Source organism: Heloderma suspectum, chromosome 1, assembly GCF_057233095.1.
Source record: "Heloderma suspectum isolate Gila_16-S chromosome 1, 16-S_ref, whole genome shotgun sequence".
NCBI classification, from domain to species: domain Eukaryota; kingdom Metazoa; phylum Chordata; class Lepidosauria; order Squamata; family Helodermatidae; genus Heloderma; species Heloderma suspectum.
The window spans coordinates 22,898,039-22,925,467 of NC_139458.1; the positions used below are offsets into that span (position 1 = coordinate 22,898,039).

The following is a 27,429-nucleotide window of genomic DNA, read 5'->3' on the forward strand; positions in this document are numbered from 1 at the left end:
AGTCGGACACGACTTAACAACTGAACAACAACAACAACACGTTTTTACAGCTGTTGTAAATTAGGAAATGTTATTCCACATCAATAATATTACCTCCCATTTTGTTACAGGAGACACAACTAGAGTGGCCAGATGCAGAAGCGGATAGGGCTTCTGCACTTTTTAATAGTTGTGTGGAAGAAGTTTCAGCTGAAATTCCCTCTTTTACACAACTCATAGCTCTAGCTTTCTCTTCCTATGGTTCTTTATCTTTAACCCAGGACTAAACAGGACAGCCCTTCAAATAGAGGGCTGTCCTCTGTAAAGGAGGACAGATGTCCACGTAAATTGTAGGCCAAGGTAAACAGATGAATCTTTAGGGCCCACTTGAAGGCTTGTAATGATGGGGCCTTTCGGACACCTATTGGAACAGAGTTCCACAAGCCATGGGATTGGTGGAGAAGGGGAAAAGTAAGGCATACATCATCTCCTTCAGGACATCTATTGTATTGTATTTCCACAAGGAATACTTAGTATAGTATCATTGATATTTATTCCACTTATCAGTTTCCTAATAATAATAGTGCTCTGGGTGACATGAAAATTAAAACTTATTAAAAATCACAATTCCAATAGTTCAAGGATCAATAAAACAGCAAGCAAAGCAACTAAAAAAAAGAGAAAAAAGCAGAGATCTAGAGAGTAAAACATCCCAGCAACAAAATGAAGACAGAAAGATGAAGTGATAAATTCCACAGAGCTAAAACAATCATGCTGAAACCACAGCATTTATTCAGAAGTTGCTGTTGTTGTGTGTGTTTTGGATTAAAAGATTTTAAGCAGCCCAGGATAATAAAACAATGTTTACCTGGCACCAAAAAGACATCAAGGTAGGTAGCTCGGTGGGCCTCTCTGGGGAGGGCATTCCACAACGGGGAGGCCACTACTAACAAGTCCCTTCTTCTCGTGATCACCCTCCACACCTCAGATTCTGAGGACACTTGGAGGAGTGTACTTGGAGAAGGGAGCGCTCAAAGAAGTGCAGGACCTCTTGGAGAATAATATTAAATACTTAACAACAACAACAACAATAACAATAACAATAATTAGGATGAATCCAGTCCCAAGAAGCAGCCTCCAGGGCTGCATAACTCTGAAGAAGTAGGGCAGTGTACAGCTTGTATTGGCATCATAATCAACTATTTGCATTTTTTGTTTCTGAATGGAACATCCTTTGCCAATAGTATCCATTAATTTTTTCAAAAGAAAACTGTGGAAATAAGAACCATTTAGCTTTAAGATTCTAGTAATGTCCACATTTTCAAATATTCTATCTGCACACCTCCTGTCTGCTAAAATGTCACTGTTTAAAATTATTACACACAGAGAGAGATACAAAAATCCTCATATGCATGCTTATAGACCAGTTAAACGCAGCATGTTGTCTTATTAAAACATCCAACTAATTAGCAGTTTAAGCAGCTTGAATACATTACGGCACATAAAATTATAGTGGATATTTGAACAGACACACTCACACATGTGCATTCACACAAAAGAAACACAACATAAAATAAAGGAAGGAGGCAAAAACAAGACACACATGCCCTCAAACCACACTAGCTAAAAGCTTACTGACCCTCTTCCCCTAATCAATTTTTTTGTATCCTTCCCTGCATTACCTGGCTCTGATCCTTCTGCTGCCTGTCAGTGGATATTTTCAGAGGAAAAAAGGAGAGCCAATGTGGTCTAATGGTTGTGGGGATACATTGTGAGTGTTGGAGTAAGACTGGGGAGACCTGGTTTCAAATCCCTGATGAGCCCTTTCCACGGCAGGGGTGGACAAAATGATTCCCAGGGTGTACTTTTCATTGCAAAATTTACTCAGAAAGTCCTTCTAGGACACTGTCACCTGCACAATAGTGTCACCAAATTTTAGCCACTTACCATTTGCAAATTTCTTTGTATATACGAAAAGTGCCTGGGACATAAAATATCCCAAGAAATCATCTGGCTTTGGCTTTTGGGGTGCTTTTTTTGTCCCAGCTACTGTAACATGTTGGGGAAATTATTTTCTAAGGAAAAATGATCCAGGGAAGCAGATTTAACTGACCATATGGAGTTTTATCTCTGAAAACCAAAACAAGGCTGGGTTATAAAATATCCCGAGAAATTTATTGATGGTTGCCATTGGGATGCTTTTTGTCCCAATCAAGTGAAAGAATCAGGATTTTTAAAAATGTCCCATGGGGTTTTTCAAGCAAAAAACAATGGATCTAGAGAGCAATGCCTTTCTGCTGACACCACAGACGTGGATTTGTCTGGGGACTTTGTACTACTCCATTTTATTGGAGCTTGGCTTGGGGTAGGAAAATGTCCCCAAAATCATTTTAGGTGTGCTTTTTTGTTCCTGTTGGTGAGAGTTAAGCTCACTAGGTGGACTTGAGCTAGTCACACGTTGAGGGGACAACACAGGATGTTGTGAAGGGGAGAACCATTACAGTGCCCTGAGCTCCTTGGGGGAGAGGTGCGATATAAATGTAATATATAAGGAAAGGGATGAACTAGATATGACCCAGACTTGCAAGAAAGAGGAAGAAAAATGCAAATGTGTCCCCCATCTGCAAGCATGGAAATTGTTTCAATCTTATTTAAGGCTTTGTTGGAAGTTACAAATAAGTTAATGACAGACAATAGGAAATAGTTCTTCATAGAACAGAATTTTACAGAACTTCAATAGATGGTGGTGACAGCCACTGGCTTAGGTAAATTAGACAAATTCATGGACTGGTCTGTGAATGGATATTAAACATGGCAAGCCACATGCAGGGAGGAATGCACACACGTGGTGGGGGAGCTGGTATCGTGGTGGCAAGCCCAGCCCTGATGTAGGCACAGTCATGGGAAGGCATGTATAGAGCTTCCCAATCACATGAAGAGAGAGTACAATGCACGTATAGTTGCATGCGTGAAGGCATTTGAACATTACAGACCTAAAAGAAAGCACAAAAGTCAAAGATGGTGCCTTCTGCCATGATCCTGCTTTCCCCACCCCGCTGCGCACACACATTCATTGTACCCTACATTTCATCTGGAAAGGTGTATGGAACCTCCACAGCGAGGGACACTGTACCACTGATTACTAGATGCTGGGAACAAATAAAATGTCATACCCTGCCTGCCTCAAACAGCAGGAGAGGGAAGGAATGGAAGGAGTTAACCTTCTACTTCTTCCTATTTGCACACCTTCAAATATGAATGGGGCTGGTTGTCTCTCCCTTTTAATTTATTTGCCTCAAGGTACAATGAGCTGGCATGGATAACCATGTCTACTCAGAAGTAAATCACTTTTTTCAATGAGGCTTACTCTTGAGAAAGTCAGCAGGTTGCTTTTGGGTTCCATTTGTAAAAAAAAAAGAAAGAAAAAGATCTCCATGCAGCATCGTAGTTTTACACTCATTTGCAATGCCCCTCCCCACCCCACTTCCTGATTCTCAGATACTAAGAGCTTTATTGATTTTAAGAGCTAATGGCCCCCAAATGACCCCTAATCCTGCCAGGACCATTATTATTATTATTATTAGCACTGCTGCTGCTCAATCATTCACAATATTGCTTTTCCAGAGGAGCATTGTTGCGCACTTTTGCATTACTTCACCAGGGCTTAGGGGCGCCACTGCCAAGAGAGGGAGAGAGAGAGGCGGGAGGGAGGATGTTTGCATGTCTACTTGGAAATAACTCCTCCATAGCACGTAAGCGAGGCGGGAAGGCCTGTTGATTCAAAGCTGCGTGGGAGTGGGGAGCAGAGGGCTAAAAAATGAAGATGTGCAGGTACAAAGAGCCTTACTGATTTTAAGAGCTGATGGTTTGAATGTATGCACATACGAGCTCAAAAAGCGATTGTCCCCAACCCCCTGTCATTCTTGTCCATTTCACTTCAATGAACATGGAAAGAACAGGTGGGGAAGTAACTCGGTGTGCAGGGGGCGGGGGAGCCCGGCTGTCCACACCTCCACAGCAATTTAATTCAAGTACTTTAATTCACCCCAACTTCCCTTGAGAAAGGATGCATGCGAGGGGAGGTGTTTGCTAAATTGCCTACTCAGAAGTAAGTCATTCGCATCAATTGCACTTGATTGAACAGTTTAATCCACAGAGGGGAAGGAGACTGGGCAGCCAGTGGCAGGAGCACGAACAGGGTGGGGAACAAGCCTCTCTCTTTTGCTGAGCAGCTTCTCTGCGGTTGATGACATTCACTTCAACTGGCGGGACTCCCTCCGCCCAACCCCAAAGTAGGGTGGTTTAAAGAGCTCTTGTGTGACTTGTGAAAGCAGGTTTTTAGGTGGTGTATACTCCACTTTTCTTGGTTTGTGTGCCTCTGATGGACCAAAGCCACTTTCATGAAAATCTAGATAAAACCAGAAAGTGCTTCTCATTCCATTTCCATGTAGATTAGGCCCTGGTTATTGTAACTTAAGTGACATCCCTGATTCTTATACATGGAGCTGCTGCTGTTATGCTTAGTTGGAGCCTCAGTAAATAAATATTATCATGATGGCTAGAAACTTGCTTTACAAATCTCAGAAAGCTGAAATTCTTAGCATGCCCAATTTTATACCAGATGTCAGATTGTATTTGTTTATTAAAATACAGCCAGCCACTTATGGACTTTTTATTTGTTTATTTATTAAATTTCTTAATAGCCCATCTGGCCAGTCACCCAGCCACTCCGGGCGATGTACAACCGCACAATTTAAAACAGTAAAATTACACATTAAAATATTGTTTAAAAATACCCTAACGCACCCGAAATGCCTGCCTGAACAACCAAGTTTTCAATGAGTGGCGGAAGCTCATTAAAGAGGGGGCATGGCGGAGTTCCCTAGGGAGGGATTTCCACAGAGTGGGGGCCACCACAGAGAAGGCCCTCTCTCTCGTCCTCACCAGCCTAGCTGTCCTGGCTGATGGGAAAGAGAGGCCATCCAAGGCTGATCTTGTTGAGCAGCCTGTCTGGTGTTGCTGGAGGCATTCCTTGAGATAGGCTGGGCCTGAACCGTATAGGGTTTTAAAGGTCAAAATAACCATCGCAACTCCTTCAGCACTGGAGTGATGTGATCACACCGGCGGATGCCTTTAATCAGGCGAGCTGCTGCATTCTGCAACAGCTGAAGCTTCTGAACCATCTTCAAGGGTTACCCCACATAGAGTGCATTACAGTAGTCTAGACGCGAGGAGACCAGGGCAAGTACTACCGATAGGAGCGGATGGTCGGGAACGTAGGGGCGCAGTCACCGTGTCAGATGGGGTTGGTACAGTGCCGTCCGGCTCACAGCTGACACCTGAGCCTCCATGGACAGCTGGGAGTCTACAATGACCTGGTGCGGACCTGGTCTTTCAAGGGTAGCCATACCCCATTCAACACCAGGTCCACATCCCCTAACCTCCTCTTGTCTCCCACCAAAAGTACCTCGGCCTTGTCAGGGTTCAGCTTCTGCTTATTCCTCCCCATCCAGCCACTCACCATCTCCAGACATTTGGACAGGGATCCTACGGCCAACCTTGGTGAAGATTTGAACGAGAGGTAGAGCTGCGTGTCATCTGCATACTGATGACACCGCACCCCACACCTCCTGATGATAGCCCCCAGCGGTTTCACATAGATGTTAAATAGTGTTGGGGAGAGCATGGAACCCTGTGGCACCCCACAAGTTAGCAGCTGCGGGTCCAACACCTCCACTCCCAGTGCTACCCTCTGGTACCTGCTGGAGAGGAAGGACCAGAACCACCATAATACGATGTCTCCAATGCCCAACCTCTCCAGGCGGCCCAGGAGGATAGCTTGGTTAACAGTATCAAAACCTGCTGAGAGGTCGAGGAGAACAAGGAAGGAGCATTCACCCCTATCCAAAGCCCTCCTCATATCATCCACCAAAGTGACCAAGGCCATTTCAGTCCCATGCCCAGGCCTGAAGCCCGATTGAAATGGATTTTTTTTTTAAAGACCATATTCTTAAAATACATTTTGATAAATGTCCCTGGTTTCAGCAACAAGTCTGATTAGCTTTCCACTAGCTTTCCTCCATGCCTCAAGCAGCCTTGTGCTTCAGGGAGGAGAACTGGTAATTTTTGGTCAGGAAATCTAAGTAATCTCAAATTTTGTAGTGGAACAAAGAGGATGTTCTTTGTCTTCCCACTTGCATCGGTGAATGATGCCAGGGTGCAAAGGGTGAACTTTGCCAGGTGTGCTCCCAAGACAGCTCACAAAGCTTATTTAAAAGCCACAAAAAATCAAAACACCCAACAAAAAGAGCAGCCTATCATGTAGGAGGGTGAAAAAAGCAAACCAACTCAAAAACCAGTCCTACTACCACTGGAGGTGAAGTTGGTGGGAGTGCAGGACAAGGCCTTTTCTGTTGTAGCATCCCGGCTGTGGAAACTGGGATGTATTGAGGTATTAATCATATGCTGAACATGCCAATAAAAGAGGGCCAATTGTGCCTCCCAGGTTCCACAGCAAGGGTGCTGCAACAGAAAAGGCCTTGTCCTGCATCCCCACCAACTTCACCTCCAGTAGTGGTAGGACTTGGAGCTGGGCCTCCACCGATGATTGCCATGGGTGGACAGACCCATGTGGAAAAAGACAGAATGTTCATGTTGCACTGCACAATGCAGCTGCAGAATATAAACAGTTCTGAATGCACCTATTTAATGGTTGGTAACTCAGTGGCTGGGAAATCACATCACCGTAGCAACCTTGGTTGCTGTTTCCCAGTATGAATATTGTTTGAAGAAAGGAGGGAAATGAAAAAGCAGATATTTTGACACCATCGTTGTTTACAGCAGCAACAAAGGGCTATTTGCTTCAAAATAGTTTTATTTCATCTGTGTGTGCTTGCTAGCCTATTAAATTCTCTAAGAACGCCTCAGCATCATCGCATTAAAAATTATGCTATTGGATGGAAAGGGTCATCTTGAAGCACAACCCATCCTTAGGAGACACTTTCTGCTCTGGCACTTGGATAAAGCAGAAATGCATTAACAAGAAAAAACAGATGAGGGCGGGGGAAACCCACTCAGTCACGTAGCCTGGTTCTTTCACAAATGTAGAATTGTTTCCTACAGAACAAGCCTGAGAGCTCTGTTCATCAGTTACTACCTAGGTATTGGATGCTTTGGGTTTCTTAAGAGAGAGCATAGATCAAAAAGGTAGGAAAGAGAGAGAGAGAGAGCATAGAAAAGGTAGGAAAGAGAGAGAGAGAGAGAGAGGTTCTGGTTCTACATCTCATGACAATGGCTATACTTACCATGTCTGTCAAGGAGTGGGATGACTGGACAAAGACTGACACAACCTGGAAGAAACAAAGACCACTGAGTACATGATTCCATAAGGGAGAAATCCTGTAGCCACTAGACAGCGGACAGACAGCCATAGGATATGCTGTTTTCCGGGAACCGACCTCGGAGCCCATGCTCCGAGGTTGGTTCCTGGACAACTGACCTCTACCGAATTCTGCACTGCCTTTCAGGCAGCACGGAGCAGCCCCATCCTCCACACTCGCAAGAGGAGCGCAGAGTGGCCAGAAAAGGGGTGTGGCTGGAGTCGTTCCAGGGCGGGGAGAGCGTGGCTGCCTGTACGACACATCCTATGTGTCGTATAGCAGCCTCCCTCCCTGCTCCCTGTTCCTGCAGCTAGACAGCCGCAATCGGCTGTCTAGCCGAAAAAGCAGGGCAGGAGAAGCGCAGAGGGAACGATCCCCTCCGTGCTTCTCCTGCCCTGCTTTGGATAGGCGGTCGCCTCCAAGTTCAGAGGCGGCTGCCTATCTCGATAGGATTGCACCCCAAGCTGCTGGAAAGATTGATTGCAGATATAGATGTATATATAATCAAGCACCTTATTGCTCCCAAAAAGGATGACATCAGTGGCACATGGAACTCGGCCTTGATCCCAGTTGGAACTGTTTTCAAAATTGGTGTTTGGAATCCATCGTTTGTACACAGCATTTGAAGTGCCTGAGAAAGAACAAAGAAATGTAGAATGTACTATGTCAGTGAGCTTATCAGCAATAGGGTATGCCTCAATCCTCTCACTGAATGACCATAAATTACAGTACCAATGAAAACTGTGATCCTTTGCATTTTCTCTTATGCCAAACAGATGCTGTTTACTAAGCCACTCCAAAATAAATAAATAAATAAAGCAGCCCATACATTTCAGGTGCATGCCAGAAAATGCCACATCGAACAGCCCTACCCCACTGATGGATATCCCTTGCCCCTGACTGCAGCACCAAGTCCTATCTCTTTCTATATATTGCTTGCTTGCTTGCTTGCATTTATATCCCGCCTTTTTTCCTCTTGCAAGGAACCCAAGGCGGCTTTGGGTTCCTCCTCTCCATTTCATCCTCGCAACAACCCTGCGAGGTAGGTTAGACTGAGAGACAGTTTGTAACAAAGAATTCCCAGTGAAGTGGGAAAATACCACTTGCATTGTTACATGGGAATGTGTTGCTGAGGTGCCATAAGTCATGTAGGCAAAAGGAGGTAGTGATTGAATTAGTGCCAGAGGACAGGGGCTGATTAATTTACTGCGCATGAGTCACAATGCCTCGCAGGGCCCTTGTCTTTGGAAACCAGAAAACTCCCTTGGAAGGAAGTTTGTAGCCCCTTCACTCAGCACTGCAACAAATATTAACTAAAGCTTACATCATGTGCCTTGTTTACTTGTTTGTATAAATACCAAAGTCGCCTATTGTTCTGGGTTCAGTCCCAAGGGGCCACGTTGGCAACTCTTGACTGCACCACACCTTGGTGTTCTGGTTATAAACATCAGCTCAAACAAAAATTCGGTATCTGTTCTCTGGCCGAGCCTGGCATAAGGGTAAAATTTTGCAACACTACTTAAGTACCCAAAGGGAAGGAACAGCTGGCTGGACCAGGGAGGTGATTAATGTCTCCTTGCAAGAGGGAGTGGTCAGGCGGTAGTGAGACCACTCCTGAAGAATCCCTCCCTGGACCAGGAAAAGCTTAGTAATTTTAGGCCAGTGACAAATGTTCCTTTCCTGGGCAAGGTTCTTGAGTGGGTAGTTGCCAACCAATTCCAGACACTCTTGGATGAGACCGATTAGATCCATTTCAGTCAGGATTCAAGCCAGGTTTTGGCACGGAAACAGCCTTGGTCGCCCTGTATGATGACCTATGTCGGGAGAGAGACAGGGGGAGTGTGACCTTGTTGATTCTCCTTGATCTCTCAGCGGCTTTGGATACCATCGACCATGGTATCCTTCTGGGACAATTGTCTGAGCTGGGAGTGGGAGGCAATGCATTGCAGTGGTTTCACTCCAACTTGGATGGTCGGCTCCAGAAGGTGGTGCTTGGGGAATATTGCTGGGCCCCGTGGATTCTCCAGTATGGGGTTCCACAAGGGTCAGTTTTGTCTTCCATGCTATTTAACATCTACATGAAACGGTTGAGTGCGGTCATCCAGAGTTTTGTCATCAGTACGCTGATGACACACAGCTCTACTTCCCCTTTTCATCTTCCTTAGGTGAGGATGTGGATGTGCTAAATTGGTGCCTGGCTGCGATAGTGGACTGGATGAGGGCTAATAAACTGAAACTCAATCCAGACAAGACTGAGATGCTGTTGGTGGGTGGTTCTTCTGACCGGATGGAGGGTGCTCAACCTGTTGCACTCCCCCTGAAGGAGCAGGTTCGTAGCTTGGGGGTTCTCCTTGAGCCATCTTTCTCACTTGAGGCTCAGGTGGCCTCAGTGGCACAGAGTGCCTTCTACGAACTTCGGTTGGTGGCCCAGCTATGCCCCTATCTGGACAGGGATAACCTGGCTTCAGTTGTCTATGCTCTGGTAATCTCCAAGTTAGATTACTGCACTGCACTCTACATGTGGCTGCCTTTGAAGATGTGTCAAGGGCTCCTTGGAGGGCTCTCTCAGTCTCATCCAGTAGCCAAGTCCAGACACAGACAAAGGGATTCTTTTCAAAGCTTTATTCTTCTTTTACAACTTAACAACTCTACAGGTAGCAGCTAGATCTGAGCAGCAGAGTACCTATGCCCTAAGTTGGAACAGTTGGTCCCCGTTTGAAAGGGAATTACTGGCAGACCCCTGAACTTAAGGACTAGGGAGAGTCCCTCCCCTTTTCCCTTGGATCCTCGGGGCACAGCCGTTGTCTGCGCGCCAACCAGGCACTACGCCTCCTTTCTGCGCCCTCCATTCGGCGCCGCTCACTGCGTCAGCGTCGCGCGTCCACCAAGACTGCTTCCCGCGCTTGATCACTCCCTGGACTGCTTTCTAATCTAGGAATGCTGGTGGGAGGAATCTCCGTCAGCTGCGGGCCCTGGGAAAGAGGAGCGCGCTCCTCTCCCAGGAGCGACTGCTCTTCCTCAGAATCAGAACTACTCTGGGATTCTAGGGGCTCAGTGTCCACCCTGACAAGATGGTTCGGAAGCTGCAGCTCGTGCAAAATGTGGCGGCCAGATTCATAACGGGGACCCAAAGGTCTAAACGTATAAGACCGACTCTGGCCCGCTTTCACTGGCTGCCTGTACGTTTCCGAGCCTGAATCAAGGTGCTGGCTTTAACCTATAATGCTTTACACAGCTTGGGACCACAGTACTAGACAGAGCACCTCTCCCGACACAAACCTACCCATACACTATGCTTAACATCTAAGGCCCTCCTCCAGCTGCCTATTCCAAGGGAAGCTCAGAAGACAGCAACAAGGGAGAGGGCCTTCTCAGCGGTGGCCCCCAAATTATGGAATGATCTCTCCGATGAGGCCCGCCTGGCGCCAACATTGTTATTTTTTCAGTGCCAGGTTAAGACCTTTCTCTTCTCCCAGGCATTTGGCAGCATAGGTAAGTTTTAATCGATCCTCGAATGTCTTATGTTTATGGTTGTTTGCTTTTGAGATTGTTTGTTTGAAGTTGTTTTAGACATATGTTCTTTTGTGTATGTGGTCTGTTCGTGTGTTTTTTATCTAATTGGCTTGTAAAGTCTGTATACTGTATTTTTAATGTTTTTAATCTTTGTAAACCGACCAGAGAGCTTTGGCTACTGGGCAGTATAGAAATGTAATTAAAAAATTAAATAAATAAAATGTCTTCGATTGTTCTGCTGTTCCCACAACACAATGCTGTTTGCCTCACAAAGGACTAGAGGTGGGTTGTAGAGAATTTCCAGATAAAGGATCAGATATTATGGCAAACTAGAACACATACAACAGCAAACAAATTCACATAGAATTCATGCTTCTGATGCATCATCCAAGGAGTACAAGGAGGCATAGAATCATAGAACAATAGGGTTGGAAGGGGCCTACAAGGCCATCAAGTCCAACCCCCTGCTCAATTCAGGAATCCAAGTCAGAGCATCCCTGACAAATGGCTGTCCAGCCTCGTTTTGAACGCCTCCAGTGTGGGAGAGCCCACCACCTCCCTAGGTCATTGGTTCCACTGTTGTATTGCTCTAACAGTCAGGAAGTTTTTCCTGATGTTCAGCCAGAATCTGGCTTCCTGTCACTTGAGCCCATTCTTCTGTGTCCTGCATTCTGGGATGATCAAGAAGAGATCCTGGCCTTCCTCTCCGTGACAACCTTTCAAGTACTTGAAGAGCGCTCTCATATCTCCCCTCAGTCTTCTCTTCTCAAGACTAAACATGCCCAGTTCTTTTAGTCTCTCTTCATAGGGCTTTGTTTCCAGTCCCCTGATCATCTTCGGTGCCCTCCTCTGAACCTTCTCCAGTTTGTCTGCATCCTTCTTAAAGTGTGGTGCCCAGAACTGGAGACAGTATTCAAGATGAGGCCTAACCAGTGCTGAGCAGAGGGGAGCATGATAGAGGTGTTCAAAATTACATATGGTGTGGAGAAAGTGAATAGGCCTTTCCCAATAGTGGAACCCAGGGTCATGCCATGAATCTGAATAGTGGGAGCTTCAGGACAGATAAAAGGAAATACTTCTTTACAGAGCACATAGTTAAACTACGGAATTTGCTATCACAAGATGTAATGATGGCCACCAACTTGGATAGACTTAAAAGGGGATTAGACAGATTCATGGAGGATAAAGCTTTCAATGGCTGCTGGAGTTCTACAGAGTATCTACAGAAACAGGAAGCGCATGGCAATCGCACTTCTTGTTTCCCCCAGTTTTCTGTTACATCTGAAGCCATTCCTTATTGTCTAAGAGGATATATCAAATGAATTGCATATGAATTCCTGCCTTGGAGGTTATCCACTGTACTTCATAGTCATTATTCCAAAGGACCATCAGTTGCCTTTATTTAACAGAATTTTCTCATGTTGCAGAAAACCTAGACAAAATGTGCCTCTCATCTTCCTGGAGGACAATAGAGCCATGGTCCAGATTAACTAGAAAGCATCCTGAGCCCTGTTATTTAGGTCTCCACCACAGAAGGACCTATTGATTAATTCTTTCAGTGACCACTGTTAGAAGGTCAAGTGATATAGCATCTGCATGATGCTCAATCTCCACTTTACATGGACCTTGGCTATTCAAGGAGCTGCAATTGCACCGACAGAGCCTATGCATATAGAATTTGTATTCATGTAGGCTCCTTTAGATGTTCCAAAAACACTCAGGAGTGAAAACAAGCAACCCTGAGTAGGAGCAAGACCATTTGCCCCCATACATTCATTCAGAAGAATGTCTGAACTGCGCTTACATGTCCACCTCCCTCTTATTTTTCAGAGGGATAGAGGATTGCTTTGGCTTGCTGGCCATTTTTATGGCAGTGTCTGATCTGGGGGCTGGGCACGGTTAGAAGCTGCAGACTGGAAGAAGTGGGTGGCAGTTCCATTAGAGCAGGGATCATAATAACCCTTCTCAAGCCAAGAAACCAATTATTTGAGTCTCTCCCACCAAGACAAAAGAAAAATAGCATAGCTAGCAAAGTTCACCCTACTGGCCAATAGCATCATTCATCAATGCAAGCAGGAAGGCAAAAACATCCTCTTTGTACCACTGCAAAATATGATATTATTTAGATTTCCTGAGCAAAAACCACCAGTTCACCCTGAAGCACAATGCTACTCTGGGCTTGGAGTTAAGCTATTGGAAAGCTAATCAGGGATACTTAGATCTGTTGCTGAAACCAGGGAAATTTATAAAAATGTATTTTAAGATGACAGATCTAAAGAGGTCTATGGGCATCTCTAATAAAAAAGGTAAAGGTGTCCCCAACCAGTCGTGTCCGACTCTAGGGTGCGGTGCTCATCCCCGTTTCTAAGCCGAAGAGCCAGCGCTGTCCGAAGATGCTTCCGTGGTCATGTGGCCGGCATGACTGAACACCGAGGTACACGGAACGCTGTTACCTTTCCCGCCGAGGCGGTACCTATTTATCTACTTGCAATTTCTTGCTTTCGAACTGCTAGGTTGGCAGAAGCTGGGACTGAAGACGGGAGCTCACTCCGTCATGCAGCACTCGGGTCTCGAACTGCTGACCTGCCGACCTTCCAGTCTGCAGTTCAGCGTCTTAACCACTAAGCCACCGCAGTCCCTTGGGCATCTCTACACCTGCCTAAAATCCTGCATTTAAAACGGGGCTTTCTGCTTCCGTTTTAAATGCAGGATCATGACGACTCCCTTTTTCATGTGCTTCCTTTCCCCCCACCCCCTTCCTTCTCCCCGTATCGGAGTCTTCCATTATCTGTCATTGATCTTGCTCCTGTTCTTGCCGCTTTTACTCTTTTCACAGAGGAAACTGAAGAGGAACACAACAAGGTAATTTGATAGCTCATTATCTGTGCTCTATTTAAAAACGGAACAAAGGGCATTTAGTGCAGGAGACGCCTTGAATGATCATGGCGGCGTTATGTAAAGAGCCCGCAAACTTCCATGAAGGAAAAATCTCATTCGCAGGATAAAAGCTCAGTGTGAAGGAGCCCTGTAAGTGGCTGGCTGTAATCAAGCAACATATGTGCATTTCTGTTGCACTTGTTCACTCTCCCAACAAACATCCCTAAAATCTGCCAGCATTTGCTTATCTTTCACCTACATCCTCCCCCTCTCCCGGATAAGGTTCAGCAAAATCAAGTAGGAGTAGACATCTTTGCTAGAATTTGCTGCATTTTATCTGTATGCTCTCCTGTTCCAAGGATAGCAAAATCCACCAGGAATTGGCTACCTTTAGCCTCACCTACTTTGCAGGTTGCAAATCCAACAGGGGCAGGCATTCTGTTTAAATTTGAAGTGGTATATAAATATTGCAAATAAATACATAAATAATTACATGCAGACTGGTCTGCTATAATGGGCTCTACTGCCTTTGAAGACAATTCGGAAACTTCAACTGGTGCAGAATGCAGCTACATAAGTTCTTGTTGGAGCTAGACACCAATTTTGTACCAACTGCACTGGTTGCCAGTGTGTTTCTGGGCCCAATTCAAAGTGCTGGCTTTAACCTTTAAAGCCTTAACATTTGGAGTCTAGGTTATTTGAAACACCTTATAAACTTGCCCATGTGTTAAGATCATTGTCAGAGGTCCTACTTCCTGGCTCAACATTAACTTCTGTAAGGTTGGCAGGCACTAGATAGGGCCTTCTCAGTGGTGGCCCCTGCCCTGTGCACCTCCCTCCCAAGAAATATATGGTTACCTCCACCTGTTGTTGTTTTTAGGACAATTTTTAAAACTTTTTTCTTTGTCTTATTAATTGAAAGGTGTTTTTCATTACATACACTGCTTTTGTTACTAGTTTATCCTTACATCTGTTCAAAATTAATTTATTTTATGAACTTCTTATATGGATATAGGATTGTATGTATTATTTTGTAAGCCATCTCCAGAAAGCTATAGACTTGAAGTAGTTCAGTCAATCAGGCCTCCTGCTCTAGGGATGTACGAAAGTAACCTTTCGCAGATTAAGTTGATGGTGGGGGGGGAGGCGTTCCGTCCCTCTCCCCGGAATCCTGGCCGGGGGGGGAGGCGCTCCGTTCCTCCCCCCGGAATCCTTGAATGGCCGGCTGTGCTCTGCGGCAGCTCCGTGGAGCAGCCGGCCAGGCCCGGCCAGGCCAGAGCCATCCGCAGCCGGATTTCCGGCCGCGGAGGGCTCTGGGTAAAAAAAACACACAAAACACGCGTATGCAAATGGCGGCGGCTACGGCCGCCGCCATTTGCGTTCCTTCTTTTTGGCCATCTTAATCTACGTAAATATTTACATAGACTATGACGGCGAAAATAAAGGGGAACGCAAATAGCGTAGCGGGCGCTATTTGCGTCCCTTTTTCATTCACCGTTTTAGCCTACATAAATATTTACGTAGGCTAAAACGGCGAATCAAAAAGGGATGCAAATAGCACCTGCTATGCTATTTGCATTCCCCTTTATTTTCGCCGTCATAGTCTACGTAAATATTTACATAGATTAAGACAGTAAAAAGAAGGAATGCAAATGGCGGCGGCCATAGCCGCCACCATTTGCGTACGCGGTTTTTTTTTATTTTTTAAACCCACCCAACCATGATAGGCTACGTAAAGATTTACGTAGCCTATCGCGTCTTTTTTTTTTTTTAACCTAGCCATGATAGGCTATGTAAATCTTTATGTAGCCTATCACGTCTTTTTTTTTTTTTACACAAGCCTGGAAATGGCGGCTGCGGCAGCCAGTCGGAAGACCGGCCGCCGCCGCCGCCCGGAAGATCCGCCCCAGGTGAGTCTCGTCCCGGGGGGGATCTGCGGGGGGGGGCGAGGGGTGGCAGGCCGTTCCACCACAGAGTTCGGGGTGCCAAATGCACTGGCATTCGGCCTCACCGAGATCCGTGGCGGAATTCTCTGACATTCCTATCCTGCTCACATAGAGGAGCACTAAATACATCTTTATACATAAATAATCTATACACTGCAGCTGACTTTTACTTAATTTTACACTGTAGTTTTAAACTTTACAAAGTTTGATTGTATAATGTTTTATCATGCTGTGTTTTATGGGTTTGGCTGTTGTGAACTTCAGAGAGCTTCAGCTATTGGGCAGTATTGAAATGTAATAAATAAATAAATATCTGCACACACTTTGGCCCCCTTTCACAATAATGCAGAATATGTGGCTACCAGGAGGCATGGCCACTGGGTACTTTGATGTCAGGGGGTGTAGCGGTTATATGTGAACTGCTTAGGGATTTTATTATATTAAACAGTATAGAAGTATCACAACTCAATAAATAAACAGCAGGGGATGGTGCTATTTGGCACCGGCTCAAAGGCAATTCAGATATGGTGAAATCTTTCCTGGATTGTACCACTTCAAATTACTGCTAGAGGGTTCTTTGCTTGAATGCTCCCCATGTTAAAAACAATATTCCTGCAGGTTGAAAGCTAGTGCCACGGGGAAAAGATTAGGTTAAATCTCTTGAGCACATGGGAAGTTATCACGCTGGTGATAGGGGGTGTCCTTTTTTATCCTGATTTTCAACACGTGACCTCCCCTTAGGCCAAATTCTCCTGTCACTATGCTTAGGCCCTGGCTGGGTTGTTGTTCTGGGGGGGCGGGGGCGTGTGTGTGGATTTTAAGAAAGAGAGACAGTATTTGGTACTGCCTGCCTGCTAATTTCTGGATATAGTTCTTCAGCTACTCATAACTTGTAGGCCATGTCTGGTGGTTGCTAAGCAACCATCAATTGTTTTCCTTTGCCATCCTCTCAGGCCTGTAGCCAGCCTACAAGTTCAGGGGGGGGGGGCGCAGGGGAGGATGCCAAAAAAGGGGGGGCAGTTCATCTGGTTTGCAGGGCTTTTAAAGACAAAATTGTAAACTGTTCTTTCCTCGTTTGTAAAGCAATTTAGGGGGGGGGCTAAGAAAATTTAGGGGGGCCAAGTCCCTCTTAGCCCACCACTGGCTACAGGCACGCCTCCTCCTTTCTCCTCAATTAGCAAAGAAGCCATCTTGGGACAGGTGGTGAGGTGGGGGAGGAGAAGAGTCATACGTGAGGAACAGATACATGGAAAAGAAAGCAGATTCCAAATAAAAATATAGCACAAATAGAATGTGTTTCTCACACCCCCAATATCCCAGAAATTGCTTATTAACCACCAGCTCAAACAAGGATTCCGTTCAGCAATTCTTCCCTCACAACACCCCCCCCCGTGTCCCACACCTAAACTGAACAAAACCGTTCCAAGCCCCCTCAAAGCCCCCAAACCCACCACCCCAGTACTTGAGCTCATTTGCTTCATTAAGTGCACATTATTTAGCAACCATTGTGGGTGACCAAGTCACACATCACACCAAAGCAAAAGGGAAGCTCTGAATAAGTGGACTGCATGACTCATAAAAAGAGAAGTGTTTTCTGGGGCTACGAGGCCCTAGTGGGCCAACCATGGTAGAGTTTTAATTAGTTGGATTCCTAGCTCTAGGGCGTCAGGCAGGTTATGTGTATCCAATATATATTAAAAAATGACATCAGAGTGTGAATTCTGAAAAAATTTAAAACTATTCTTAGAGAGCCACTTTTATTCCTCACCTACGTTTTTTGGACAAGAAAGCAGTAGAAACTGTTTTGTTGTTATTGTTAATTATGTGGTAATGGGCATCTTCAGTTATATGGTTTCCAATTAGCTAAATGCAAGCCATCCCTAGAGAGTAAGAAAACAATGCTGATTCTGAACGATGACATAACACACTCTCAGACACTTTGGCTGGTAAACAACAAAGATGGAACAGTAGATATTAAATTTGAAAAGCAAGAGGCAAAGTCCTTTCTTGGGGGATGCAGCCCAGATCCCCCCCTGAGAGGAATGAAGGAAACTGCTTTATTCCAGCTCGTTATTTGTTCATCTAGCTCAGTACTGACTACTCTGTCTGGCAGTGGTTCTCCAGGGTTTCTGGCAGAGGTTTTCCCATCACCTCTTACCTGATCCCTTTAACTGAAGATGCCATCGCCCTCTCCCTGAATTGGATTGGGGGCCTGGGTGCTGGGGGAGGCAGGTGCAATCCTGTCCCCCTGTGTCATATCCCCTATGAATATGGCCCTCCTAAGACGCTTCTGTTAGCCCTACAGTGGGACAAGGGGCAACACAGGCACTCATATTATAACTGTTTTTTTATCTCCTCCACAGCAAAAAGCATCCCCTTTAGAGGGGATGAACTCTGGGAAGTGGCACCAGAGAAAAGGTTAACTTGACATCCCCCAGCATCACAGGCCCACTCCAATATGCCCCATGGGCCATGGCTCCTTTTAAGCCAAGAAAAAGATGTTGGCACATTCATTCACACATCTCCTGCTTGCATCCAGCTTGGCGCTACTTCTCAGGACCCAGATTAGACAAGGCAAGAGTTACACCATTGAGTTTTTATGACTCTAAATTTTAGGAACATAGAAGCTGCCTTATACTGAATTAGACTATTGGGCCGTCTAGCCCAGTATTATTTAATCTGACTTCCAGCACCAATCCAGGGTTTCAGGCCTGCTACCCCAGAACTTTGAATATTTTTCTGCCTGTAACAAAGGACAGGAGCCCTCCACTCCGCCACACCACATCACACCCCAATTCCACACAGAGAAGCAAACCGGACTGGTAATTGACTCTTACTTTCTTCACCTCTGGCGATGGGACAGTATCCTCCACTGCAGCTTAGGGCAGCAGGCTTGCTTGGGGGTGCAGGGCAGGCCAGCATGATGCACATAGCTCTGTCCTCCAAAACCTCCCCATCACTTTCCACCCCTCTAGCATCTGCCATCTGAGGTGGCTGCCTCATTCTGCCTAATGGTAGAGCCAGCCCTGCCTGAGACCACCTGCATGCAAAGCTGTGTTGTGTAGTGGCTAGAGCGTTGGAATGGGAGTCGAGAGATCTGAGTTCTAGTCCCCACTTGGCCATGGAAGCTCACTGGGTAACATTGGGCCAGTCACAGACTCTCAGCCCAACCTGCCTCACAGGGTTGTTGTTGTGAGGATAAAATGGAGAGGAGGAGGATTGTGTATGCCACCTTGGGTTCCTTAAGCAGGAGAAAAGGTGGGATATAAATATAAGAAATAAATAATTATGGCCCTGCTCTCCCACTGGGACTGTGGTGCTTTAGGGGAGGATTTAACCCTTTTTCCTAGTGCTGTTTTTCTGATGAAAATTCCCCCAGCCAGCTGCTGTTTGCCTCATTAGATTCAGATTATTTCGGTTGTAGGCGAGCACATGTAAAATATAAAGTACTAAAAATACAGTATACAAGGAGTCAAAGCTTTCTGGGCAGTTCATTTTTGTGAACCGCCCAGAGAGTTTCAGTTATGGGGCGGTATACAAATATAATAAATGAAATGAGATGAAACCAAATAACTAAAACACAGTATAATAAGAACATACAAACCCCAATGTAAAAATCCTTGATAAAATGTTAAAATATTATTTCATCATCAGCCTCTGACAAGTGATAGCAGTTGCACAGAAACAAGCCACTTTCACTGTGACCTGGGGATTCTGATCAGACAGAAGATATGATAAATACAATACATCAGATCTACCAGGAGTTTTCTGTAAAATTGGGGTGATAAAAGTGAATCGAAGTTCATGATATAAGGAGCAATAAAATAAAAGATGTCCAACTGTCTCTACTTTCCCTGCCTTGCAAGGGCATAAACGCTCTTGCCTTTCCTTCCAAAAGCACAGATGGCAGAACATTGAACTTACCTAATGTAAATGCTTTTCTAAATTTGGGGATAGTCAAATTTGCCATATAATTTGCAGGCACAACTGCCCTCCCATTGTCCCTGAAGTCAGGGTGTAATGCGGACAAGCCTTAGATGAACTTGCTATTCAATATCTCAAATTCACTGATGGATAGTAGCTTTAGCTTTGGTATATCCAAGAGCTAAAAGAACATCAAGAGAGAATCCCAGAATCCGTAATTTCTCAGTCAATGTCTTTTTCTATTTTGTCTGAAAGACATTAATGAGGCTAATCCCACAGGAAAGAAAATAATCTTCAACCAAAAATGTATCTTGTGTACCCCTGCACAGGCCTCTATGAAAATTTGCCCCACTTCTAATCATAAAATTACACTGGGCACACAGCCTGCGGTTCCAAAGAGGGCTCTCGGAAATTTAGTTTGTATCTCTTTGGGCATTGGAGGATCAATAACTTACTGGATATCCAGATATATTAATTTATAAAAGAAGTAATGAAGAAGATAATTGAATGAGTGCTATGAATTTGGATAAACCAGCAAAGGATATCAGAACAACTCATAGTAGAGCGAATACCTGGGAGATGCCTACAGAATAACTAAGTAGAAATACTAAATCCAGGAAAGGCTCCTTAAAAGAGATTCCGACGGGAGCTACGAAATTATCGGTGAAAGCAACATCTATAAGCAAGGAAGAGGTACCTGACCAGAAGCAAGATATACAAAAGATGGCCTTGGATGAACAAACACAGAATATTATAGATGTTATAAGCAACAAGATGGAGGCTTTTGAACTACGCATAGAATGAAGGATGGGCACTTTTGAACAACGTATAGAACAAAGGATGGGCACCTTTGAACAACGTATAGAAAAATGGATGGAAAGACAAGTATTGGAAGTAAAGGAGAAGATTAAAGACACGAAGGAAGAATTGAGACAAGAATTTAAGAAATTAGATGATGCATTAAATCAAAGAGCAGAAGAATTTAAAATAATGACAAACAGAGTGGAAGTACTGGAAAATAATGCAGAAATTGTAACTACGGAGTTAGAATGTGAGCAGGATGCCTTAGCTTGGTTTGAGCTTAAAGACAGGGAACGCTCGTTACGTTTTAGAGGGGTCGCAGAAAGCTATGGCAGCGCAGAACCTGACCTCAGAACGGAATTGGTAAAGACTATTGCAGACTTTTTGAGTAAAGAAGAGAAAATCATGGAAATGGAAATAGATCGAGCTTATAGACTGAATTTGAGATACACAAAAACAAAAGGTCTACCCAGAGATATTATTGTCCATTTTGTAAAGAAAACTACAAGGGATTCAATTCTCCAGCAGCACTATAAAACTAAATTGAAGATGCTGGGCAAAGAAATTATCGTCATGAAAGAAATTCCTGGAAGATTTCTGAGGAAAAGTAGAGATTATTCATTTTTAACAACAATCCTGAAACAGGAAAAGATTATGTTTAGATGGGAATTCCCAGAAGATGTGGTCTTCTCTTACAGAGAACAGAGATTTAAGTTGAACTCAGTTCAAAAAGCAAGAGAGTTTCTTCAAACTTATGGAAAAGACTGGACAGACCTACAACCTGATGTACAAGAAGAGGACAGCACACGAGGTGCAACAAGTGGAAATTAAAAATATACCTTAATCTTATATTTTTTAAAAAATGGATTATAAAATTTTAACTTGGAACATTAATGGGGCAAATGCTCCTCAAAAGAGAAAGAAAATATTTTACTATTTACAAAAATTGATACAAGATATAATATGCTTACAAGAAACTCATATTAAGAAAGAAGATACCAAATATTTAATTCAGAGCTTTCCAAACTTTTTGTGTTGGTGACACACTTTTTAGACATGCATCATTTCGTGACACGGTAACTCAGTTTTACTAGCAAAACGGAGGTTAAACTAACCCGTTACAAGAGATACGGACACATACATAAATTGTAATAACGAAATGTATGGGGATACAACATATCTCATGAAAACCTTTCATTTATATTTTTAAAAATATATGATTTGTAAGATAATAACATACATTGTTGTCATTTATGAGTAACAGTATGTAAATATGTGCAAGAATTTAAAAAAGTTGAATAACACCAATAACTACTTACCATTTTAATGGGATGTATGAGGTTGATGGGATGAACACAGCTTTTCAATATTTGGTGGAATATTAGATAAAGACACTCGCATTTCATCATCAAGCACTTTTAAGCTTCCACGTTTCAGTGTCTTTAAGTTTGCCATCGTTGAAAGGATACTTCACAAATGTATGTAGTACAAAACTGCAGAAGAATTTTTAATGTTTTTTTAGCTATGTTTGGATGCATTTTTGAAATGTGAATCCAAAAGCTGCCTAAGTCACCCTGTTCATGCATCATTAACAGATTTCGATCATTTTTTATGTCAGCTAATTCTTCTTCTTCAATAAGTGAAAAATTCCTCATTGCAGTTGAAAGAAATTGATTTCTGATCCAATCATAGTCTTGGATTTCAACATTTGGGAAGTAATGATGAACTTTCTCTCCAAGCAATGTTAAATGGTCAACAATTAGCGAGCTGATATCACATTTTAGCTGGCACTCAGCAGTTTTGGAAAACATTTCAAAATTTCCTTCTTTCACTTTCCTTTTCCAAATTGCTATTTTGTCTCTCATAGCATAAATTTTATCTACTGCTGTTAAGATATTTTCTCCTTTTCCTTGCATACTGGTGTTTATTTTATTCAAATGTTCAAATATGTCAGCAAGATATGCCAATTTTGTGCACCAAAGTTTGCTCTGAATTAGATCGCAGAATTCATTCTGCTGATTTTCCTCAAAAAGTTTAAGCATCATTTCCCTCAATTCATATACACAACAAAGCACTCGACCTCTTGAGAGCCAACGAACTTCTGTGTGTAGTAGAAGCTTTTTAAACCTTGCCCCATGTCTTCACAAATATGAGCAAATAATCTTGATTGAAGAGGTCTACTTTTAATGTAAATGACCATTTGAACCACTTTGTCCAAAACTTTTCTTAATTCATTTCCAATGGTTTGCGCAACTAGTGGTTCGCGATGTAAAAAGCAATTAGTAATTATAATATTTTCATTCTCTTTCTTTGCTAAAGCGATAAAAACTTTTGTTGAACCAACCATTGAGGGTGCGCCATCTGTGCATATTCCTACACAATTTAACCATTGCAAATTATTTTCCTTCATGAAGCAATCAAAAGTTTTAAATATATCTTCACCTCTAGTTCTCATTGGAAGTTCTAGACAACACAAGAATTGCTCAATAATTCTGTCAGTATGCATGAAGCGTATAAAAACCAATAATTGTGCTAACCCACTGACATCTGTTGCTTCATCTAATTGCAATGTAAAGATCATATTATCGTCTTGAAAAATATCCTTCATTTGCTGCTTAATGTCATCAGACATGTCTTGAATATGTCTTCCGATTGTGATATCTGCCAAAGGGATTTTATTAACTTCTATCTCAAATTCGGGCCCAAAGATTGTTTGAACAATAGCACAGCAAGATTCCTTTATGGTGGTGTCGGCAATAGCGTGTGGGTCCTTGTTTCTGGCAATTATTTGAGCAACCAAGTAACTTGCCTTTTGAGCTTTCTCTGATGTCTTCATTCTCTTTGTGAATGATGCAGACTGCTTCTTTATAGATTTGAAAGCTCAATAAAGTATCCTACTGGTTTTTCTGACAAATGACAGTGTTTTGAGGTAAAATTACACTTTAATTTATTTGGTACCATACTTTCATGTTTTTAGTGCTTATCTTTCTCTGTTTTTTCTTATGAAAATAACAGCACCTGCACTCCACTCCCACAACGATAAAGTGAGATAAAGATAGGAATCAGGACCAGGAGAAAATGTGAAAAATAAACAAAATTAACTAAAGTATTTACAATACATATTAGGACGCATAGGACCAGGTAGGAGCTCAGCTGCAAAAACACATGAAGTAGAGAAGCAAAAGTCCAACAAAAATGGTGTAAATATATATGTCTCACTACAAAGCTATACTGCTGTAAATATTTGCAATGCCTATGTCCAGAGTCCAGTTCCAGCACTCTCCGGTGGTACACTGCCAGTGGGTAGTTAATCCACAATTACAGCAGAGTAAAAATAAAAATATTTATTTATTTATTGCATTTATACCCCGCCTTTCTCCCTCTCGCAAGGAACTCAAGGCGGCTTACATTATCCTCCTCCTCACCGTTGTATCCTCACAACAACAACCCTGTGAGGTAGGTTGGGCTGAGAGTCTGTGACTGGCCCAAAGTCACCCAGTGAGCTTCCATGGCCAAGTGGGGACTAGAACCCGGATCTCCCGGCTCCCAGTCCGTCACTCTCACCACTACACTACACTGGCTCTCTAATAAATGGCAGAAATCAACTGAGCTCCGTTCTGACTGGCCAAGATGGCGGACGGCCCGCTCGGTGCAGTCCCAGGTGGCGTTTCCACCTGTGTGGTACTTTGGCCAGAAGTCCGCGAAGGGCACGCCTGAAACCACGCTGGGCTGGTGGCCGCTGCCCGTTCTCCGCACTGGTGTCGGCCGAGCTCTGCTCCCAGGGCAGTACCTCCCTTCCCCTCTCTTCGCCCAACGCCTCTACCTTTCCGGGGAGCGCAGGCTTGAAGCTCTTCGCCTGCGCGGCACAGCCCTCCCTGCTCTGGGGGCGTCCAGCAGGCTGTTGTTCTCCCCCGCTGCGCTGCAGCCACACCGAAGACGTGGGGAAGCCTCTTGCCCGAGCTGATTGCAAATTGCTTGACTAATTGCTCTGCTAACTTGGAATTCTCCACACTCCTCATGCAGCCAGCGTTTCCACACTCCTCGTGCAGCCAGCGTTACCACACTCCTCGCCGTACCGCTCCAACACCGCCAATCACGTGCATCCTGCATCAAGACGCCACGTGATCCTAAAGCAGCTAATGTTAAAGCACCTAAGCCTTAGCAGCTAAGCTGCTTTAACATTAGCTGCTTTAGGAAGTTCCAGGGGAGGGACCAAGTGAAGCAAACGTGAGTAAGGGAACTCCGTGGTGCCCTTCCGCATAATTTTCGCGCGACACACCTACACACTGCCAGCGACACACTAATGTGTCGCGACACACAGTTTGGAAAGCTCTGCTATAAGTCCTATGGGTAAACAGTTAATGCAACAGTTGACTGTGTGTGTCTAAATATTTGGGTGCCTGAATAGATGAGAACCCTTTTTATATGAAGATGGGTGGAAAAGCTACATTATTTACCAAGAACAACCATATTTGTTTGTTATTTGCATATTTGCAAATGACACCTGGAATTACAGGCAAGCATGGTCTGGGAGAACAAAATGAAGCGGGACATAGGCTGATAGAATTTTGCCAAGACAACTCACTGTGCATAACAAACACTCTCTTCCAACAACCTCAAAGATGACTTTATACATGGACTTCACCAGATGGTCGACACCAAAATCAGATTGACTACATCCTTTGTAGCCAAAGGTGGCGGACATCTATACAGTCGGTAAAAACAAGACCTGGAGCTGACTGTAGTTCAGATCACGAACTTCTTATTACACAATTTAGAATCAGACTAAAGAGAATAGGGAAGACCCACATAGCAGTTAGATATGAGCTCACTAATACTCCTAATGAAGATGCAGTGGAGGTGAAGAACAGATTTAAGGGACTAGATTTAGTAGATAGGGTCCCGGAAGAACTATGGACAGAAGTTCACAACATTGTTCAGGAGGTGGCAACAGAAAACGTCCCAAAGAAAAAGAAAACCAAGAAGGCAAGATGGCTGTCTGCTGAGACACTGGAAGTAGCCCAAGAAAGAAGGAAAGCAAAAGGCAACAGTGATAGGGGGAGATATGCCCAATTAAATGCAAAATTCCAGAGGTTAGCCAGAAGAGATAAGGAATTATTTTTAAACAAGTAGTGCGCGGAAATGGAAGAAGATAATAGAATGGGAAGGACAAGAGACCTCTTCCAGAAAATCAGAAACATCGGAGGTAAATTCCAGGCAAAAATGGGTATGATCAAAAACAAAAATGGCAAGGACCTAACAGAAGCAGAAGAGATCAAGAAAAGGTGGCAAGAATATACGGAAGATCTGTATAGGAAGGATAGTAATATCGGAGATAGATCTGACGTTATAATGTTATATATACATTATAATGTATATACATTACAATGTTATATATACATTATATATAACATTAATACCTAAAGAAGGATAGGATTTAACCTCGACAAAAAAATACAGACCAATCTCATTATTAAACAATGACTATAAGATATTTGCAACAATTTTGGCAGAAAGGTTCAAGAAAATATTGCAGGAGTTTGTATATGAGGACCAAAGTCGTTTCTTACCAAGGAGACAGATGAGAGATAATGTAAGAATGGTCTTGAATGTGGTGGAATATTTGGAAAAACACCCAGAAAAACAAGCGGCTTTGATCTTTTTAGATGCAGAGAAAGCATTTGATAATCTCAACTAGAAATTTTTAATTAAGCCTTTAGAAGAACTGGACTTTGGAGAAAACTTTATAAAATGGGTAAAATAGGTATATACTGACCAAAAGGCTCAAATAATTATAAATGGGGATTTGACTAAACCTTGTGAGATACGAAGAGGAACAAGACCTTGGAGACGATGGCCTTGTAGGCCCCTTCCAACCCTACTATTCTATGATTCTATGAAGACAAAGTTGCCCATTGTCACCGCTATTGTTTATATTGGTTTTAGAGCTATTGAACAGAGATATAAGACAAGATGATTGAATTACAGGAATAAAGATTAAAAAGGAGATTAAAAAGATTAAAAAGGAGAAATATAAGCTGAGGGCCTTTGCAGATGACTTGGTGTTTATGTTGAACCTTTAAAGGGAATTGAAATTTTAATGAAAAAATTAAAAGAATTTGGAGCAGTGGCAGGGTTCAAAGTTAATAAACAGAAAACAAATTTTTTAACAAAGAATATGAATGTTCAAGAAAAAAAAAGTTGATGGTTAAGACTGGCTTCCAAATTGAAAAGAAAGTAAAATATTTGGGAGTCTTTTTGACAAATATGAATTGTATGCTTTTTCAAAATAACTATGTTAAAATGTGGAATGAAATTAAACAAGACCTATTAAAATGGGAAAAATTACAACTATCACTTTTGGGGAAAATTGCAACAATCAAAATGAATGCATTACCTAGAATGCCATTTTTGTTTCAAATGATACCCATTATTACATCGGATTTACCTTTTTAAGCAGTGGCAGAGAGATATAACGAAGTTTATATGGCAAGCAAAAAACCCAAGAGTTAAAATAAAAATTTTACAAGATGCAAAGGAAAGAGGTGGCTTGGTGATTACCAGATTTTAAAACCTATTTTTCTGCCTGCTGCTTGATGTGGATGAAGGAATGGGTGACGGTGAAAAATAGAAGACTTTTAGAACTAGAAGGACATGAATTGAGATATGGGTGGCATGGTTATTTGTGGTATGATAAAACAAAAGTAAATGTAGGTTTTAATAATCATTATATAAGAATGGCTGTATTAAGAATTTGGAATAAATATAAATTAAGGCTCTGTCAAAAAATACCATGTTGGATATCTTCACAAGAAGCAATGCATACAAGAGAATTTGATAGCACTCATAAATGGATAAGATATAATGATTCACTGGAACTGTCACAAGGGGAATATAAGTTAAAATCAAGGGAAAACTTATTGGAAGAAGGTCATATATGTCAGTGGTTTTCATATTTGCAAATTAAAGAAAGGTTTAAAATAGATGAGAAAAATTGTGGATTTGAACAA

The 27,429-nt window shown here is 43.1% G+C and overlaps 1 protein-coding gene across 2 annotated transcripts in view; it reads right to left on the reverse strand.

The window, feature by feature from the left end:
- Positions 1-27,429, reverse strand: part of AMN (amnion associated transmembrane protein) — a 118,280-nt gene that overhangs the window by 83,420 nt on the left and 7,431 nt on the right. For both annotated transcript variants that reach the window (XM_084826679.1, XM_084826671.1), the window contains exons 2-3: positions 7,871-7,989; positions 7,284-7,328 (exon numbers count right to left, since the gene is read on the reverse strand). In XM_084826679.1, coding sequence (XP_084682805.1) covers positions 7,284-7,328; positions 7,871-7,989 — 164 coding nt within the window. The remainder of the gene's footprint in view (positions 1-7,283; positions 7,329-7,870; positions 7,990-27,429) is intronic.